General features: G+C 41.6%; 1 protein-coding gene across 10 annotated transcripts in view; it reads left to right on the top strand.

Moving 5' to 3' along the window:
- The window catches only part of csde1 (cold shock domain containing E1), an 87,601-nt gene that overhangs the window by 46,612 nt on the left and 22,018 nt on the right, over positions 1 to 18,971 (top strand). For 4 of the 10 annotated variants that reach the window (XM_033042753.1, XM_033042755.1, XM_033042756.1 and 1 more), the window contains 7 exons: positions 903 to 1,031; positions 3,228 to 3,353; positions 4,481 to 4,693; positions 4,984 to 5,124; positions 11,246 to 11,410; positions 14,271 to 14,363; positions 16,891 to 16,998. In XM_033042753.1, the coding sequence (XP_032898644.1) occupies positions 903 to 1,031; positions 3,228 to 3,353; positions 4,481 to 4,693; positions 4,984 to 5,124; positions 11,246 to 11,410; positions 14,271 to 14,363; positions 16,891 to 16,998 (975 nt within the window). The remainder of the gene's footprint in view (positions 1 to 902; positions 1,032 to 3,227; positions 3,354 to 4,480; positions 4,694 to 4,983; positions 5,125 to 11,245; positions 11,411 to 14,270; positions 14,364 to 16,890; positions 16,999 to 18,971) is intronic. The other 6 variants (XM_033042754.1, XM_033042758.1, XM_033042759.1 and 3 more) reach the window with 3 other exon arrangements.

An 18,971-nucleotide genomic window follows, 5' to 3' on the forward strand; every position in this document is an offset into this window, starting at 1 on the left:
GTAACCTACTGGTATGTTACGCTGTTAATTAACGATATGGATTTTTAATTATCATTTGCTTGATTCATCTGTGATTTAGATTTTCAAAAGATGCACATGATGAATTGTGTAAGAAGGAACTGCAGATGCTGGTTTAAATTAAGATGAATTGTTGGGTTGTGGGAAAAGGAAGCAGGAATGGCTTTTTTTTGTCCTTCGAACCTCTGACCATTAAATTGGATCATTGCTTACCATAGCGACAATCCATGGGTCATGCTCAGTTGCCATGCCCTCTGATTCCCTAAAAGTGCAACTGATTTTCAGAATTTGATTGAAGGTGCCTTTTTAAATTAAAAAAAAATCATCCTTTATTTCGTTGGTTGGCAGTAGTTTCTTTGGATTTTAGGACAAAGTTTGTAAGTTTGATATCAGAAAACTATCTTTTAACTCATCCCAATCTTTTTGCTCATGACTTCAAAAGAGGAAATATAGTGGTGTGTTTCAAAAGGGCCAAGCAAATGTGTATCTCAATGTGGTTTGAGTACTTTTCTGCATTGCGTCCAATATTTAGAACATACCGCATGGAAATGGACCCTTCGGCCCAGCTCGTCCATGCTGATCAAGTTAGGCCAAAGTTGCCATTTTGTATGACTAAGTTAGTCAAGTTTTGCTCGTATCCCACAAAACCTTTCCTATCATGTACCTGTCCAAATGTCTTTCAAGTTTCAATACAGCAGGGAAATGATTATACCTGTGCAAGTGTACATTTGTTGGGGAAGGAAGATAGTTGCATATTTTAAGCAACATACACATTTTTTCTGATAAAAGTTCAGTTAAGTGTAAGTTTAATCCATGAGAATCTTGTATGCTGGATGTAATTTAAGGACATTGTGTCAACAATAATTCTTTACTGAAATTCACAGGAAGCATTTGGATTCATTGAAAGAGGTGACCTTGTGAAAGAGATCTTCTTCCATTATAGCGAATTCAAAGGAAATCTAGACACATTGCAACCTGGCGATGATGTGGAATTTACGATCAAAGAAAGAAATGTAAGCATTGTTGAAGGATAACTAATGTGGGCATATTTGAAGTGTGGGCGTACGGGTTCAAAACTAAAGCAACTGCTGAGGACAGCGTTACACGTTGGGGGGGATGGTGAAACACCGACAGCGGTTGGGGCTGGAGATAGATCCAGACTCTGAGGTGGAGAGAGGGCGGGGGCTCAGATCGGAGGATGGAGTGGCGAGGTGAAGAAGTCTCATGGTTAGCATGGGGATGTGAGAGGGCAGCAAGATGCAGTGTCGGTTTGAAGGCATCTAGCGGAACAATAGGTGCCAGGAAGGTCAATCAAGAGGAAGCAGTTGGAGCTGTTGCCGGCCTGGAACTAGCCCGTGCTGCTGTCGAATCTGGCCGTGTCGATGACCCGAGCCTGCCAGTGGCTGGGGATGCAGTGAGGATCGGCACAGTCAATGGTTTGAAGGTACTGGTTCTGGAAACAAATTAGTAAAGTGCAAGAAAAGTTAAATTAACTAAGTGCGTGCTTGGCTACCAGGATTTAGTACACACGTTATCCTTTAGAAGAAACAATACTATTTTGTGTTTTCTTTGTTCTGCACTCAAGCCTGTTCTGCCATACAGTACAATCACTACCCTTTATCTCATATTCCTGCTTTCTTGAAAGACTCCTTTGTTGTCTAGAAAACGTCATCCCTTAAATATAATGTTACTTAAACTCCAGTGTTATCTGACAGGGAAATCCATAGCTTCAACATCTGAATGAGAAAATTTCTTTTGAAGGAACACTGACATGTATGGGCTAAGATGAAATGTACAAAGGTGTATGTCGATCCATATACACAGGCAGAAGCCAACTGAGCTGATAAGACCTATCTTTACAAAACATTTGCAAAGAACATGTTAAATTTCCATGGGTGGCTTTTTTTCTCCCTCAAAGGATTGGCCTATGGTTATATAATCCTTGAGGATTAGGAATCTGTTTTGGGAATAGTGACATCTAGTGTGAGGATGAAAAGTGTCATCCTTTAGGCATACTGTGGATGTTCATTTTATTTGAATGTGAATTCCAGACTAAAAAATTCTGGAAATGCATGTGTGCAATTTGTGACTAATTTTCTCAAATCTGTACATTTATACACGTTGAACTATATAGCTGAGGTTTTCAATTACAATCTAAGCCTAAACTTAACAAAAAGATACAAAGTATGGAGTAGCTGTGCGAATCAAGAAGCTTCCAGGGAGTACATGGATAGGTGATGTTTTAGGTATACCTAGGCCTGCTGGACATCATTCCCCTTAGGTAGCTTGCATTGAATTCTCCAACTTTAAGTAACAATCTGTCTCCCTTTTTGTCCCTCTTCCCTGTGAACCAGCTGGATGCACACCCATTTCTCCCCCTGTCCCATTCCACCTATATCCCCCCCCCCCCCCCCCCCCCATCTCTTTTCAATCTTTTGAATTTGTGTTAAGAAGGGTCCCGACCCAAAACATCACCTTTTCATATATTCCAGAGACGCTGACCCACTGAGTTACATTTTGTCTTTTGTGGGAAATGATTGGGGTAGTGTTCCATTTTTAAGGCTCTGGTGATGTGATCAATCTGTGTATTCAAAATTTGTTAACTAATTCTGCCAAATTGAGATGGTAAATGTCAGAATCCTTGGATTATAATTTTGGCTACATTCATGACTCCCCCTTATAATAACACATTTTGTTTCCTTCTGAAATAAGGTGAGAGCAGTACATTTGCTTTCCTACCTGAAATGCTGCTTCCATTAACTGCTAGCACGTGAAGTGATTTGGTATTGTTTTTATAACAATGGTACAACATTTGAATCTGCCATGACGTGAAACTGCAGATAGGTGTGATGCGACTGAATTTGTACTTAATCTCAGAACTATGAGGATACCTTATTGTAAAAATCATGAAAGATTTCTTTACATCAGGCTTCTTACTGTTAAGCCATCTTAATGCGGTGGGATGTTTTATGATTCTAAGGTGTGCAATTCTTTAGTAAATACCTAGAAATATACAAAAATTCACAGTACATTTCTGCGAGTGGGAAGCTAATCCTAACTCTTAATTGTTAGAACATTTCCAAAACTATTTTGCTCATTTTGTACATGCTCAGATTTAAAACTTATTCAGAAAAAAAATTGAAATGCTCTCAAAATAATGATTTGAAATAACCTTAGTAAAAACACGTCTGATTTTTGTTTTTATCTAGGGAAAAGAAGTTGCCACTGAAGTGAAACTGTTACCCCAAGGAACTGTTATATTTGAGGATGTTAGTATTGAACAGTTTGATGGAACTGTCACAAAAATTATTCCAAAAGTATCCAGTAAAACCCAGGTAAATGTAGTACGCGTTTGCTCTTTTTTTTTAAGAAGATACAAGTACAGGATTGAAGAGAACAGAACGCTTGTTACAGGTAACAAGTGTTCTCTGGAAAATATTATGTCTAATAATTCTATCACCATTTTTTGTAACACTTCAAAATATTAGTAATTGGGCAAACAATTTTATGTTTAAGCATTCTAACAAAAAATGGCATTAACTGTTGCTTCAAAAAGGCTGTGAGAAGAATCTCAAAACAAAAATACAAATGGGAAAGACAGGAACATATAAGAAATCATTTTAAGTACAAGTGCATAATGCCCAAATGCAAGTCATAGAACATGGAGCAGTACAGCACAGAAACAGGCCCTTCAATCCACAATATCTGTGCCAAACATGACGCCAAATTTAATCCCGTCTGCCTGCATGTGATCCACATCCCTGCATTCCCTGTCTAAATGTCTCGTGAACAACACTTTTGTATCTGCTTTTTTGCAGCGTGTTCCAGGCACCTGCCACCGTTTATAAAAAGAAAAGACGTCCACATTTCAAGCCACATACATTTATGACAGATAAATAGAATTCGTTGTGAATTAATGTCACATGTTACAGGAGTAGAAATAGGCCATTCAGCCCATCTTGTCTGTTCTGTTATTCAATCAAGGCTGATCTCTGCCTCCTAATCCCATTTTCCTACCTTCTCTCCATAACCCTTAACACCCGTTCTAATCAAGAAATGTCTAATGCCAGTGATAGCAGTGAGAGGCAGGGGTTAAAATAAAACATTTTCACTGGACACTAGTGATTTCTATGTTAAATACCACAAGTGGTTTGACCCGTATGGTTTGTCCGCTAATGTGACAGTAAATGTCAACATCTTTGAAAATTGACCAAATCAGTTCAAGCAAATGAGCAATAAAACCACTCTATTCCATTACATGTAATCCTTTTACAGTTCATTAATCCATAAACAATACCAGCCACTGTGATAAGATTCTGCCCTACAAAAATGTTTCTGAAAAAATTACAAAATGCATTTATTTTTAATTTGGGTTTACTGTTTCAGCAATATTTTTCTGAATTATTAATCTTTGCATGCTATTACTTTACTACCTACTGAAATAGTTGTCACTTTATTTTAGACTGATCCTTTGCCAGGACGTATCAAAGTAAACTTCGCCATTTCCAAAGAACTTCCCTTTGGAGATAAGGACACCAGATCTAAAGTGACTTTATTAGAAGGTGACCATGTCAGGTTTAATATCTCCACTGATCGACGTGACAAATTAGAACGTGCTACAAACATTGAAATCCTGACTGATTCTTTTGAGTTAACTGAAGAATCCAGAGAACTGGTAGGTTTTTATATTTTACACAACGCTTCTTAATATATCCAATATACTGTTAGGATACTACTAGATATTAGTGACTTTAACAGCCACTATGGTTTTATAACGGGAGACAAAGTAGCAGATAGTGAGATAACAGTTGGGGGCACGAGTTAAGATCACTATTTAGATTTTCTGCTGTGAGTAAAGACTATGCTAAGGATAGTTAAATATCAATGGAGATACTTCCACATTAAAATTTCCAAAGTTGTGTATTCTCCTTCCCTGAAGAGTTACAGGTTCTCTTGTTTCTATAGGGTGTGATTGCAGCTATGAGAGATGGATTTGGTTTCATTAAATGTGTAGATCGCGATGCTCGAATGTTCTTCCACTTTAGTGAGATCATGGATAGTCTGCAGCTCCACATCTCGGATGAGGTTGAATTCACAGTTGTCCCCGTAAGTGCTTTAATTATTGAGTGCTTTTACTAAAATCTAAACACAAATGTGTTCAAGCTAATAATGGATCAGAACCCTTGGCTTCGGGTCCTGGCTTGTTACTCGCTCTGTATAAACAACGTTGTCTATATTTCACGTCTGAAGTTAGCTTGATGACATTGTAAGCAAACTGCCTGTGTATTATGACATTCCAAATTGGTAATTAATGTATAATACTGTTTATCTTTGGTTCCAAGGTAGACAAGAGTGCTGGAGAAACTCAGCGGGTGCAGCAGCATCTATGGAGCGAAGGAAATAGGCAACGTTTCGGGCCGAAACCCTTCTTCAGACTGATGTAGAGGGGGTGGGGGGGGGGGGGGGGGGGGGGGAGCAGAAAGGAAAAAGGAAGAGGAGGAGCCCGAGGGCTGAGGGAGAGCTGAGAAGGGGAGGAGACAACAAAGACTACCAGAAATTAGTGAATTCCATGTTTATGCCACTAGGGTGCAGACTTCCCAAGCGGAATATGAGGTGCTGCTCCTCCAATTTCAGGTGGTGCTCACTCTGGCCATGGAGGAGGCCCAGGACAGAGGTCGTATTCGGAATGGTGAGGGGGAGTTGAAGTGCTGAGCCAGGTTGGTTAATGCGGCGCGAGCTGAGGTGTTCAGCGAAACGATCGCCCAGCCCACACTTGGTCTCACCGATGTAGATCAGCTGACATCTAGAGCAGCGGATGCAATAGATGAGGTTGGAGGCGATACGGGTGAACCTCTGTCGCACCTGGAACGCATCATTGAATGGAGTTGGGGGGGTAAAGCGACAGGTGTAGCACCTCTTGCGGTTGCAAGGGAAAGTGCCCGGGGAGGGGGTGCGGGAGGGAAGGGAAGAATTGATCAGGGAGTTACGGAGGGAGTGGTCTTTGCGGAAAGCAGACGAGGGGAGATGGGAAGATGTGGCGAGTGGTATACAATACAATACAATACAATACAATTCAATTTATTGTCAAAGAGTGGTGGGGTCACGTTGGAGGTGGCGGAAATGACGGAGGGCTATTTGTTGTATGTGACGGCTGGTGGGGTGAAAGGTGAGGACTGGGGGATTCTGCCCTTGTAACGAGTGGGGGGGGATGGGGAGGGAGAGCAGTGTTACGGGGTATGGAAGAGACCCTGGTGAGAGCCTCATCTATAGTAGGGGAGGGGAACCCCCGTTCCCTGAAGAATGAGGACATTTCCGATGCCCTGGTGTGGAACACCTCATCCTGGGCGCAGATGCTGCGTAGACGGAGAAATTGGGAGTAGGGGATGGAGTCCTTACAGGACGCAGGATGGGAAGAAGAGTAGTCTAGATAGCCATGGGAGTCAGTGGGTTTATAGTGGATGTCGGTCAGAAGTCTATCATCTGCTATGCAGATAGTGAGGTCAAGAAATGGGGAAGTGTCGGAAATGGTCGAGGTGTATTTGAGTGCGGGATGGAAGTTAGTGGTGAAACGGATGAAGTCAGTTAGTTGTGTATGGGTGCAGGAGGTAGCACCAAAGCAATCGTCGATGTAGCAGAGGTAGAGGTCGGGGATGGGGCCCTGGTACGTCTCGAACAAGGATTGTTCGACGTACCCGACAAAGAGGCAGGCATAGCTGGGGTCATTGCGCGTGCCCATAGCTACGCCTTGTATTTGGAGGAAATGGGAGGAGTCAAAAGAGGAGTTATTGAGGGTAAGGACCAACTCCGCTAGGCGGGGGAGAGTATCAGTGGACGGGTATAGGTTGATTCTCCGGTCGAGGAAGAAAGGTATGTGGCAATAAGTTCAGTAGGGCACGAACAGGCATCCCCCACCAGGATGGTCTCAAAGCCCTCCGATTCTTCCTCGACCGGAGAATCAACCTATACCCGTCCACTGATACTCTCCTCCGCCTAGCGGAGTTGGTTCTTACCCGTAATAATTTCTCGTTTGACTCCTCCCATTTCCTCCAAATACAAGTATTTCCTCCAAATACAAGGCGTAGCTATGGGCACGCGCATGGGCCCCAGCTATGCCTGCCTCTTTGTCGCGTACGTCGAACAATCCTTGTTCGAGACCTACTAGGGCCCCATCCCTGACCTCCACCTCCGCTACATCGACGATTGCTTTGGTGCTACCTCCTGCACCCACACACAACTAACTGACTTCATCCGCTTCACCACTAACTTCCATCCAGCACTCAAATACACCTGGACCATTTCCGACACTTCCCTACCATGGCCTCACTATCTCCATCACCGGTGATAGACTTCTGACCGACATACACTATAAACCCACTGACTCCCATGGCTATCTATACTACTCTTCTTCCTATCCTGCTTCCTGTAAGGACTCCATCCCCTACTCCCAATTCCTCCGTCTTCGCCGCATCTGCTCCCAGGATGAGGTGTTCCACACCAGTGCATCGGAAATGTCCTCATTCTTCAGGGAACGGGGGTTACCCTCCCCTACTATAGATGAGGCTCTCACCAGGGTCTCTTCCATACCTCGTAACACTGCTCTCTCTCCCCATCCCCCCCACTCGTAACAAGGGCAGAGTCCCCCTAGTCCTCACCTTTCACCCCACTAGCCGTCACATACAATAAATAGTCCTCCGTCATTTTCGCCACCTCCAACGTGACCCCACCACTCCCCACATCTTCCCATCTCTCCCCCCCCCCCCCCCACGTCTGCTTTCCGCAAAGACTGCTCCCTCCGTAACTCCCTGGTCAATTCTTCCCTTCCCTCCCGCACCACCCCCTCCCCGGGCACTTTCCCTTGCAACTGCAAGAGGTGCTACACCTGTCGCTTTACCTCCCCCCTCAACTCCATTCAAGGACCCAAGCAGTCGTTCCAGGTGTGACAGAGGTTCACCTGCATCTCCTCCAACCTCATCTATTGCATCCGCTGCTCGAGATGTCAGCTGATCTACATCGGTGAGACCAAGCGTAGGCTTGGCGATTGTTTCGCCGAACACCTCCGCTCGGTCCGCATTAACCAACCTGATCTCCCGGTGGCTCAGCACTTCAACTCCCCCTCCCATTCCGAAACCGACCTCTCGGTCCTGGGCCTCCTCCATGGCCAGAGTGAGCACCACCGGAAATTGGAGGGGCAACACCTCATATTCCGCTTGGGCAGTCTGCACCCTAGTGGCATAAACATTGAATTCACCAATTTCCGGTAGCCTTTGCTGTCTCCTCCCTTTCTCAGCTCTCCCTCAGCCCTCGGGCTCCTCCTTTTCCTTTTTCCTTTCTTCTCCCCATCCCCCACCCTTCATCAGTCTGAAGAAGTGTTTTGGCCCAAAACCTTTGCCTATTTCCTTCGCTCCATAGATGTTGCTGCACCCGCTGAGTTTCCCCAGCACCCTTGTCTACCTTCGATTTTCCAGCATCTGCAGTTCCTTCTTAAACAAATATCTTTGGTTGTAATTGGAGGAATAATAGTTCTGGTGAATATGAAATGCTACTTAAGAAAGGAATGTTATCTCATGGAACATATATCAAGTCCTTTACAAAGGAAGAAAACTGGGTGAAAGGGGAAATGGGGGGGGGGGGGTGGCGGAGATAATTGCATAGATTAAAGTTTGAAATCTCTAATGATGAGTTATTAGAGGCAGACTTTGAGTTTTGTGTAGGAGTAATGTCTGCTTGCCCACTACATTTACAACTTGTGTTAATCACCCATTGTTTCAAACTCAGTGCAAGTTTTTGACTTTGATATAATTATAAGAATTTTCAAAAAGTGTCAATGGCCCACAGTCAAGTATTGGCATAATGCCAGGGTTCTTGCATGCACACCAAGGTGTGTTTAAAAATGTGAAGTTTTGCGATCTTGCATTGTGTGCTTAATCCACACATTTTTTGTTTTTTTTATGAACTCTTGATGTTCTGTGGGAAGATGAACTCTTGCCACAAGAGAAGGAAGATTCAGGATTGGAAACTGTTTTTCATTATACCTGGGCTCCTCCCAAAGTACAGTTGAAAAACAGGAAGAGTGCCTAATTCCATTTGTGGGACTGTGTACAGTAAAGCCACATACATAGCTGAATGTTGACCAGCATTTAATATTCAGTTTCCCCGCAAGCCTTGAGAGACAAAGGCCTCCATGTGAGAAATGTCTTAAATAAAATTAACCACATCCAATTCCTGTGGATTTTGATTATCTAGATCACTAGGAACTTCATAAGACTAACGATCAGAGCCCAAATTCTACGGTAGTGCACTACTTCAGTGCAAGATCTAAGAGAAAACTATAATTATAGATGATAATTGAAGCTAAAATCCTGCCGAATGGCCAAATGTTATGTCACTCACTAGGGACAGGTGATCAGATCAGCCATTTGATAGAAATTGGGAGGTGAATCACTCGAACATAGTTGGCATTTGAGGAAGGACGACCCAGGTGGTCACCGTGTCCCATCGAATTATTGCTGGATTAACCTGTGATGGTGATGAGCTAGCTCTGATGTCTGGGTGGATCAACTGGCTGGAGTTCTTTGTGGACATATTCCACCCTTCCCTACTAAGGTCTGAGGTCCCCACTTGTTTTGAAAGGATATCCATAATACAGGTGTCCAAGAAAAGCATGGTGCCCTGCCTCAATAACTACCATCACCTCCGTTGTGATGAGTTTTCTTGAGAGGTTGGTTATGACATCAACTCCTGTCTTAAGGACCTGGATTCCCCCCCCCCTCCCCATTCATGTACCGCCTTAACAGATCAGCAGTGGATGCGATCACACTGGCTCTCCCCTCTCACTGGATCACTTAGACAATAAAAACGCATGTCAGGCTGTTGTTCATCGACTCTTGGTGCTCGACACATCCCCTCTAAACTAGTCATTAAAGTCTGACACAAGTTGTGATGCAATTGGATTCTCGATTGCCTCAATAGGAGACCTCATCCAGTACGATTGGCGGCAACAATTCCTCGTCTAACCATCAGCACAGGAACACCTTAAGGCTGTGGTCAAACCCCTGCTCTACTCTCTATGCCCATGTTGCAGCTCTTTGCCATCTTTAAATTCATCAACAATACCATCTCTGAGCGAATAATGGGCAACGATAAGTCACAGTATAGGAGGGAGATTGATAATCTAAAAGCTGTCAGAGCAGCATTCTTGCTCAACGTTGCCAAGATCAGAGAGTTGATTGTTTACTCTGGAGCCTCTCTTCAAGTGTACAGTAGAGAGCATACTGACTGGCTACATCGTGGCCTGGTTCAGTAACTTGAATGTCCAGGAACGAAAGCGACTGCATAAAGTGAAAACCACTGCCAGGTCCACCCAGAGTATTTGCCTCCCAACCATCAAAAGGATCTGTGGGAAGAGCTGCCTCAAAGGTAGCCAATGATTCACACCACCCTGACCAGACACTCATCTTGCTGCTCCCATTGGGAAGAACTGTGATCTATCTCCTGGTTCAAGAAAAGCTTCCCATCAACCATCAGGCTGTTGACCAGTGCACAGCCCTAACTACATCCCTGCTTCAGCAACTCTGATCAATGGACTGTCTTTGGCTGCACCACTTATTTCAGTTTTGCACTCTCATAGTCTGGTTACCTAGCATTACTGATTTAATTCATTGTACATTGATTATTATATATTTAATTTGTGTTATTACATGAATTGACGAGTAAAATCTGCAGCAAGTAAACAATTAATTTCTCTGTTCCCAATGCACATGACAGTTCAACACTCAAGTACCATGGGTTCTGCTCTGAGCAGAGTTCAGGAAGAGATGGTTCCCATGTCAGATATAAAATTAAGATTACTGTAATTTAATAAAATTAATTTTATGCTGGGACAGAATGGTTATTTCTGTTCTGTCATTTAATCCCCAAATCGGACTTTAATGCAGCTGGTAGTAATTCAGTCCAAGATTATTGTAAATGTAGAGGGCAGGGAAACACAATCCTATAAAAGTAAACTTAAGTCTGTCTGGTTGAGAATGGTGCTGGAGAAGAATGAAGCCTCTTCCATATTTTACACTTCTAATCAGAACAGATTATTAATTCAGATATTTTACAGAAATATTAAACATTTAGTCTATTTCTTTATGGACTACACATGGTAAAATAATTCCTTAGCAACAGTCTATTGGGTATTAGCCTTATCTGTGAAAATCTGTAATTAAAGTTTGTTTTTTCCAAGGATGTCCTTTCAGCTCAAAGGAACCATGCAATCCGAATTAAAAAGCTTCCAAAAGGGACAGTGTCGTTTCACACCCAATCTGAGCAACGTTACTTTGGAGTAGTGGAGAAAGAAGCTGCTGGTTCAATATCCAAGTCCACCAGCCCGGCTAAAAGTAAAGAAAAGGTAACATGAATTGTTAATGGGAAGCATTGGATTCTCGCTGCTTTAAGATGTCGATTCTGTAGAAATTTTAAGATGTTCTCTTGAATTCTTCAAAGGCATCAATTATAATCAGACCAAAACTGATTACAATACGAATGTTATACCTGCTGTAGAAATAGAAATCAAAGCTGTTAGGTATCTGTAGTTATTCTGATCATAGAATGATGAAGCTGAAAGTGAACTATGTTCATCAAAGTGAGGGCTTTTAATGTAGACTTGATTTTTCTCACTTCAATTGTGGGTCAATAATGCGAGGTCATGGTCATAGGTTTAAAACCAGTTGGAAACGATCAATGATAAATTAGAGATTTTCACCTAATTATCTGGAACTGCGTGGTATCTGAAAAGTGATGGAAGTTGGTTCAGTAAGTCATTTTAAAAAGATTGTGGACTTGAACATGAGTTTAGAGTTCCAGAAAAAAAGGGCATGGAACTGCTCACTCAGTACATGGGTGGAATGGCCGTCCTCTGTATTGCAGGCATCTGGCTGTGAAAGAATCGTATTGATTCTGGGCTGGATCTCAATGCATGATTTTTATGTAGCTGTGGAGCTAGTGTCGGTTAGTTCAGTTTTCTCATCTAGTACAGTCGTGTCCAAACATATCCCCTAATGGATTATAAGGTGTTCAATTTTTTTTGTGGAGGTATGGTTATTAATGATTAATGAACATTTTCTTCATTGTTCAGCACATTTGGTTACAGAATAGTTATTCAATTTATATTAAAATTAAGGCGCAATGACAGGTTAGAGTTTAAAATCTTTTTTTTCCCTCTATCTGCATGAGGAAAGCTACACCACAAATTAAATAATTGTTCTAACCTAGCCATAAAATTCAGGCTAGATCTCCCATCAAATGCTACAGCAACTTAAACTGAGCAATTTATTATGGCAGAAAAAGATTTACTAAAAAATGATCTCCATAAACCAAGCTTCAAACCGGTTTAGGGTCTTTAGAAGACAACGATGTTTCTACCTTGCTGCTTCACTTTCTAACTTTGAAATCTGTTTCATCCTTACAATACAATACAATACAATACAATTATACAATACAATACAATTCAATTTATTGTCATTTGGACCCCTTGAGGTCCAAACGAAATGTCGTTTCTGCAGCCATACATTACAAACAAATAGACCCAAGACACAACATAATTTACATAAACATCCATCACATTGCTGTGAAGGCCAAAAAAACGTATCTCTCCACTGCACTCTCCCCCCCAATGTCAGTCAAAGTCAAAGTCAAAGTCAAAGCCCCCGGCTGGGCGATGGCGAATTGTCCCGCAGCCATTAAAGCCACGCCGGGTGATGCAAGGTCGCACACCGGGTCTTGATGTTAGAGCCCCCGGCGCGCGCTCGCAGTCCCGCAGCCATTCCAAGCCGCGCGGGGCGGTGCTGTAAAGCCTCGCTCAGGTGCTCTTCAACCCCACAACTCGGGCGGGAGAAGTCGCCGTTGCGGAAGCCCTGAAAAGCGGTCTCCCTCCAGGGACCAGCGGGCTCCCGGTGCCGCCCGCCAAACCCGCAGTTGCAGCCACCGAATCTCCGGGGGTCGGGTCGCAGCAGCGTCCACCACAGCTCCACCCGCTCTGGACTCGGCCAGCTCCGCGACGGTGAGGTGAGTAGCCCCCGGTCTTCCTGTTGGAGGCCGCTCCTCGTTGCAGCCCCAACGACAACGGAGACCCGACAAAGAAAAGGTCGTTATATGGTTATATTTTGGAATACAATTTTGGCTAATGTCACAGGTGTTATGTTGGTGTGAATAAACTAGATTGCAATTCTTGTAAGCTTTCAATGTTCAAGTTTGAACAGAGTTTGCAGAAGGGTCTTGACCAGAAACATCACCCATTCCTTATCTCCAAAGATGCTGCCTGTCCCACTGAGTTACTCCAGCATGTTGTTTATACCTTTGGTGTATACCTGTGTCTGCAGTTCTTTCCTAACCATTCAATGTTCAATGGTTTCTTTATTGTCACGGGGAGTGGCGTGTGGAAGGTAAGACCCCTACAGACTAACATTGCTTTTTAACCACTCTTCGGAAAGCTTTCTCTCAGAACTCAAACAAATTTCAATGACTGCATAATCTGGACGGATCATCATCAAACAATCTATTGTATAACCATATAACCATATAACAATTACAGCACGGAAACAGGCCATCTCGACCCTTCTAGTCCGTGCCGAACACGTATTCTCCCCTAGTCTCATATACCTGCGCTCAGACCATAACCCTCCATTCCTTTCCCGTCCATATAACTATCCAATTTATTTTTAAATGATAAAAACGAACCTGCCTCCACCACCTTCACTGGAAGCTCATTCCACACAGCCACCACTCTGAGTAAAGAAGTTCCCCCTCATGTTACCCCTAAACTTCTGTCCCTTAATTCTCAAGTCATGTCCCCTTGTTTGAATCTTCCCTACTCTCAGTGGGAAAAGCTTATCCACATCAACTCTGTCTATCCCTCTCATCATTTTAAAGACCTCTATCAAGTCCCCCCCTTAACCTTCTGCGCTCCAATTGTACCAATTTTTCTAATGATCCAGCAATATCCATATGATTGTAATCATATATTTCTATGGTAGCGCTCTCTTGGGAAGTAATGGAACTGAAATGTTATGTTGACGTTATCAATGGAAAAAGAAGCTGCAAGTCATTTTCGCGCTTAATTCTTTTTTTCCCCCTTCCTATTTGCCCTCTTCCTTTCAGCTAAAGGAGAATTACTAAACTCCTTTTTATTGCGTGCCACCTTTTGTTCAGGAAAAATGGGAGAATCCTTGCAAACCCTGTTTGTATTCCATTAATACGTGCTGCTTTTTCAGAATGGAGAATTACCACCGTCCGCAGAAGACTTCATGAACAGAAATACAGAGTCTACACTGCAAGATGCAAACCAATTTTTACACACAACAAAAGTGAGAGGATCATGAATGTTAAGCTCAAACTGGGCAGAACAGTCATTCAAATGCATAGACTTTGGCATAGGGAGATTTGACTGACCTGTGAGAAGCTGTGATGTTGTTGCAATCAATCTTGAATGAATGAATGAATGAATGAATGAATGAATGAATACGTTTATTGTCATTGCACAATACTGTGCAACGAAATTCCATTACACCTCCTCCGGTTAAAAAAAAAAAAAATATATACAAACACGACAACCATTGACACATATGTACACTTATTAGTAAAATAATAAATAAGTATTTAAAAAGAATTAAAAAGAATTTGGCGGCATTTCTTGGAATTACATTTTGCTTCCCCAGTGTTCTCTGTTGGAATTAAGCTCTTTTATCGCACATGGGTAGAAACTATTTTTTAGTCTATGCCTTCAGAGACCTGAATCGCCTCCCAGAGGGTAGCAGAGTGAAAAGGTGGTTGGCAGGGTGGGATGTGTCCTGCTTGATATTTGTGGCCCGGCACCAGCATCGGGCCCTATATATATCATCCAAGGAGGGCAGTTGAGCGTTTGTAATGCTCTGCATAAAGGGATATGGAGAATACTGGAGGATATGGATATTGATGCAGGCATATTTACAATGTGCTGGTAACAAGGAGTGGCAATTAAGTTTTGTCATTTGATGTAAACATGGCCAACATTACAACTCAATTTACTAGGCGAGTATAAAATACTCTAGACACCCATTGCTCTCAAAGCACATTGTAGATTGAGAGCTCAAAGTATATTGTAGATGAAAAGCAGATTTGAATTGGGACTGAATTAGTTACGACTGAATACTCCCTGCCTTGCACGGTTCATTGCTACCACAGCAACTGGAATTTGTAGGATTGGTCCAGTTAACTTTAAATGGTTGGACTTTTGAATGTTGGGGATAAAGATTCAATTTTTTTTTTCCTTGTGGCAGTGGCAGCAGCCAGAGATTATGCCAAATAATCAGACTGTCCAAGGTCATGTGAGCAAGGACACATTATGACACGAGTTGATAGTTAAGCTGAACATGATATAATCCTCAACTATTCACACTCCAAACCTAATAGCGGATGGTTATTGAGGAACTTGAGGCAAGAGGCTGAAGAGTTTTAGTGACAATTTCATTGTTTGTGCTTGGAGTTTCTCCCACCCTAATTAATTTACATAATTAGGAACAGAAGGAGCATTTGATCTGCGATTCATCATGATTATAACTAATTATAACTACCTTAGCTCTGTTTTCCTCCAGTATTCTCCATATCCCTTTATGCAGAAATAAATAGGTCTTTCTCGAATGAGCTCAGTCCTTCAGGGTAAAGAATTGCAAAGATCTGCATGAAGACATTTCTTATTTCTACTTTAAATGGTTGGCTGCTTATTTTAAAACTGATCACTTGTTCCAGACACCTGAGGTGGATCAAATTCCATGCTTTTTTCCTCTAATGCCCTGTGAGACCTTTGTGCGATTGATCACCCCTCATTCTGATTACAGTCCTAGTCTGCTTAAGCACTCCTTTGCATGACAAACCACTACAATGTTATGACCCAACATGTCTGGCAATCCCAGGAATTAACCTGGTGAGCCCTTCCTTCATTCCCTCTAATACCTTTATATCCCCTTGGGGAAGGGAGGCCAGATCTGTGTATGCAATATTTCAGACTTGGTTTCAACAGGACCCTGGAAATTCAGAGCACAAAATAAGTGTTTTTTTCTTTTGTATTCAACAATTTGGCGATAAAAGCCTTATTCCTTGCTCTACCTGCACGTACTATTCGATTTTGTGCATTTTGTGCAAATCTATCTCTTGTCTTTCACGCTGTTTCCTCCCACACGTTTCTTTCCTGGTGCTAAGGAAATTCTTGATGAATACCATTTAGATATGGTAGTGCTTTTCACAGGTGAAAGTTTTAGTGGCATAGTCAGTTATTAAGTAGCATGGAAACAGGCGAATGAGCCCAACTCGGCCATGCGAAGATGTCTCCCTGAGCATATCCCACTTGCCTGCATTTGGCCATATCCATCTAAACCCTTGCTATCCATGTACCTGTGTAAATATATTTTAAACATTTGCATTTGTACCTGCCTCTAACTTCTTCTGGCAGTTTGTCCATAAACCCACTGTGTGGAAAAGGTTGCCACTCTAGTTCCTATTCAATCTTTCCCCTCTCATCTTAAATTTATTGTATCTAGTTTGGAATTACCCCATCCTAGGGAGAAAAAAACTGACCATCCACAGTATGATTTTATAAACTAAGGTCATCTCCTCAGTTCCCTCAGCTTCACATCCTCTCCTATGAAAGAATGTAACCTTTAAATATTTTAAGTGTTAACATTACATTTCTAAAAAAGTAGATTTTTGTGGCATGTCTCATTTAATGAAATGGTTTAAACTTTATAGGAATTGAACGAATCCAACAATGAAGACTGTTTCCCTAACTCTGGTCTGGCTAATGTGTTACTGGTGAGCTGACCTCCATTGTTGAACTTTTCCTATTTTGTCATTTTTTAGGATTCGGAAGAGGGAGTAATTGCATATGACGAAGCTGGAATAAAAATGACTGTACCATACCATATAAAAGAACTGGAAGGGTGTCCAATTCCACAGCTTGGTGACAAGGTACGTGAAGCTTGGATTTACCAGTTCAATTTTACATTTGTTACTTGGGTTAAATGTCAGCTATTATGCATATTTTTTAATGACAACTATACAAAATGTAATGCAAGTCTTAAAAAATGCTCTGTTATTAGATCTTGTGACGAATTAAATGTGCCTTCACTCTGGGGTACAATTTGGGGTACAAGAGAAAGTTAGAATTTCTCTGCTGCAAGTTATACTAACCACGAAAATCTTCCTGAAATTTTTTATTCAAGAAATTATCCTACCTAAGAATTTGCATGTGAGGATTTGAGACCAATAGGAGTTTGAGGATGGTTGGAGTACTGTGGGATGTTTGTGTGATACCAGGAACTCAAGTACAAAAGATGATGGAATGCGCCAGTGGGAAATTGATCTTTTTCACTATTTTTACAAGATGTCGGATACATTTTCCTTTCGTTTTCTGATGATCCCTAATTGTCAGTGTAGTTGTACTTTACCAGCACTGAGCAATTGCTGTCAGTGAGGTGAACACATCCACACTCAGTTTGTTGAGTAGGTCGTTCAAGTGTTGAGACATTGTATTTTCTCTTAGATGGCATTCGGCTTTTGTTGGAGCTAAATGCATTCCATCACATTTCAGTTGTGTTGGTAGAAAGGCTTTGCAGAATCAGGAGGCAGATTTATGTTTTTTTTTTTGCAGTTTCCAGTGTTTCTGTCTTGAGTGTTTGTTTCTTTCTGTCCCTAATTCTCACTTCCCACCCATGATTTTATGATGGGGGACACTGATAACTGCATGGCAGGAGGCTCTTTTGATTATTTGACTTTTTAAGTGATTAACTGTTATCCCTTTCACTTAAATTTCCCCACAAAGGGGTATCATGTTGCCATGATTCTTGACATATAATTTGCCCCTTTTAAATTGAGAAGCCGGTGCAGAGCCACCATGTGGCCACAGTTGAGAACACCAGAGTTATTTACCTTTTTTTTTTTAATCCAATGTTGCATGATAATTTTGAACCTTGGCTATGTTGTGTACAGGTGTAATTACTGCAGGCAACTAGTGTGTTCCCAATGGGTATTCTCACTGAAGTATTGCAATAGGATATATTAATACATGTAGAAATTGTAGTGTCTTAAGTTTCATATTACATGTGCAATGTTAACAATTATATATCTGTTTACAAGTCTGTAGGCCCTGAAATATTACTGAAGAAAATAATTTTGGCTTTATTGTAGTTATTCTTCAGTAATAGGGAAGAGTAAATTTTGCTTCACACTTATTTATAATCTGGTATGGTTATCATGACTGTTGCATACCCTTTATTTTGCTTAAGGCTTGCTTAAGAATGCAATAGCTCACTGCATTTTAGTTTCTTCAGTTTAAAAAATCTTCAAAACAGGATTAATTGGGGATAAATTATGTAGTCCCCAAAAAGCCAATTCACTGCAAATGAGTTTGGGTAAAGCCATAATGGGCACAAGATTCATAAAATAATTTGGAACTACAAATGTAATATACCCTGCACATGATTTAGATGCCTTTTGAAAAGGAACTTCATAGAATTCACCACATTAGTTAATATCAGAGTAGGTAGACAATTCCAAAAGACTTGTAAGACTACTTTAAGCACATTTCCACTAGCAAATTGTACACTGAATAGGCTTTTGGAATTGTGCAGATTTACTACTGTGTATGTCTAGACCCTTAATCTGATCCGGAATAAACCATGTTTCTGTAAAGGCATTAAAGTTGCTTCCAATCTATCTAAATGCTTTCAAGTTTTAGTGAAATGGTCTGGATGATAGAAATATAGTTTTCTCCAGAGACCAGGCATGCAATAAATTAGAGTACGTTCTAAATGCGATCTTGCAATGTGTAGGAAAACGCTATGGTTTTATTAGTTGGTGAAACAATTTTAAGTGCATGAACCAAAACAATTTTAAAGATGCTTGTCCGAATTTTTAAAAGCTGAGCTAATGCTCGAGCACAT

This window comes from Amblyraja radiata, chromosome 24, assembly GCF_010909765.2.
Source record: "Amblyraja radiata isolate CabotCenter1 chromosome 24, sAmbRad1.1.pri, whole genome shotgun sequence".
NCBI lineage: Eukaryota > Metazoa > Chordata > Chondrichthyes > Rajiformes > Rajidae > Amblyraja > Amblyraja radiata.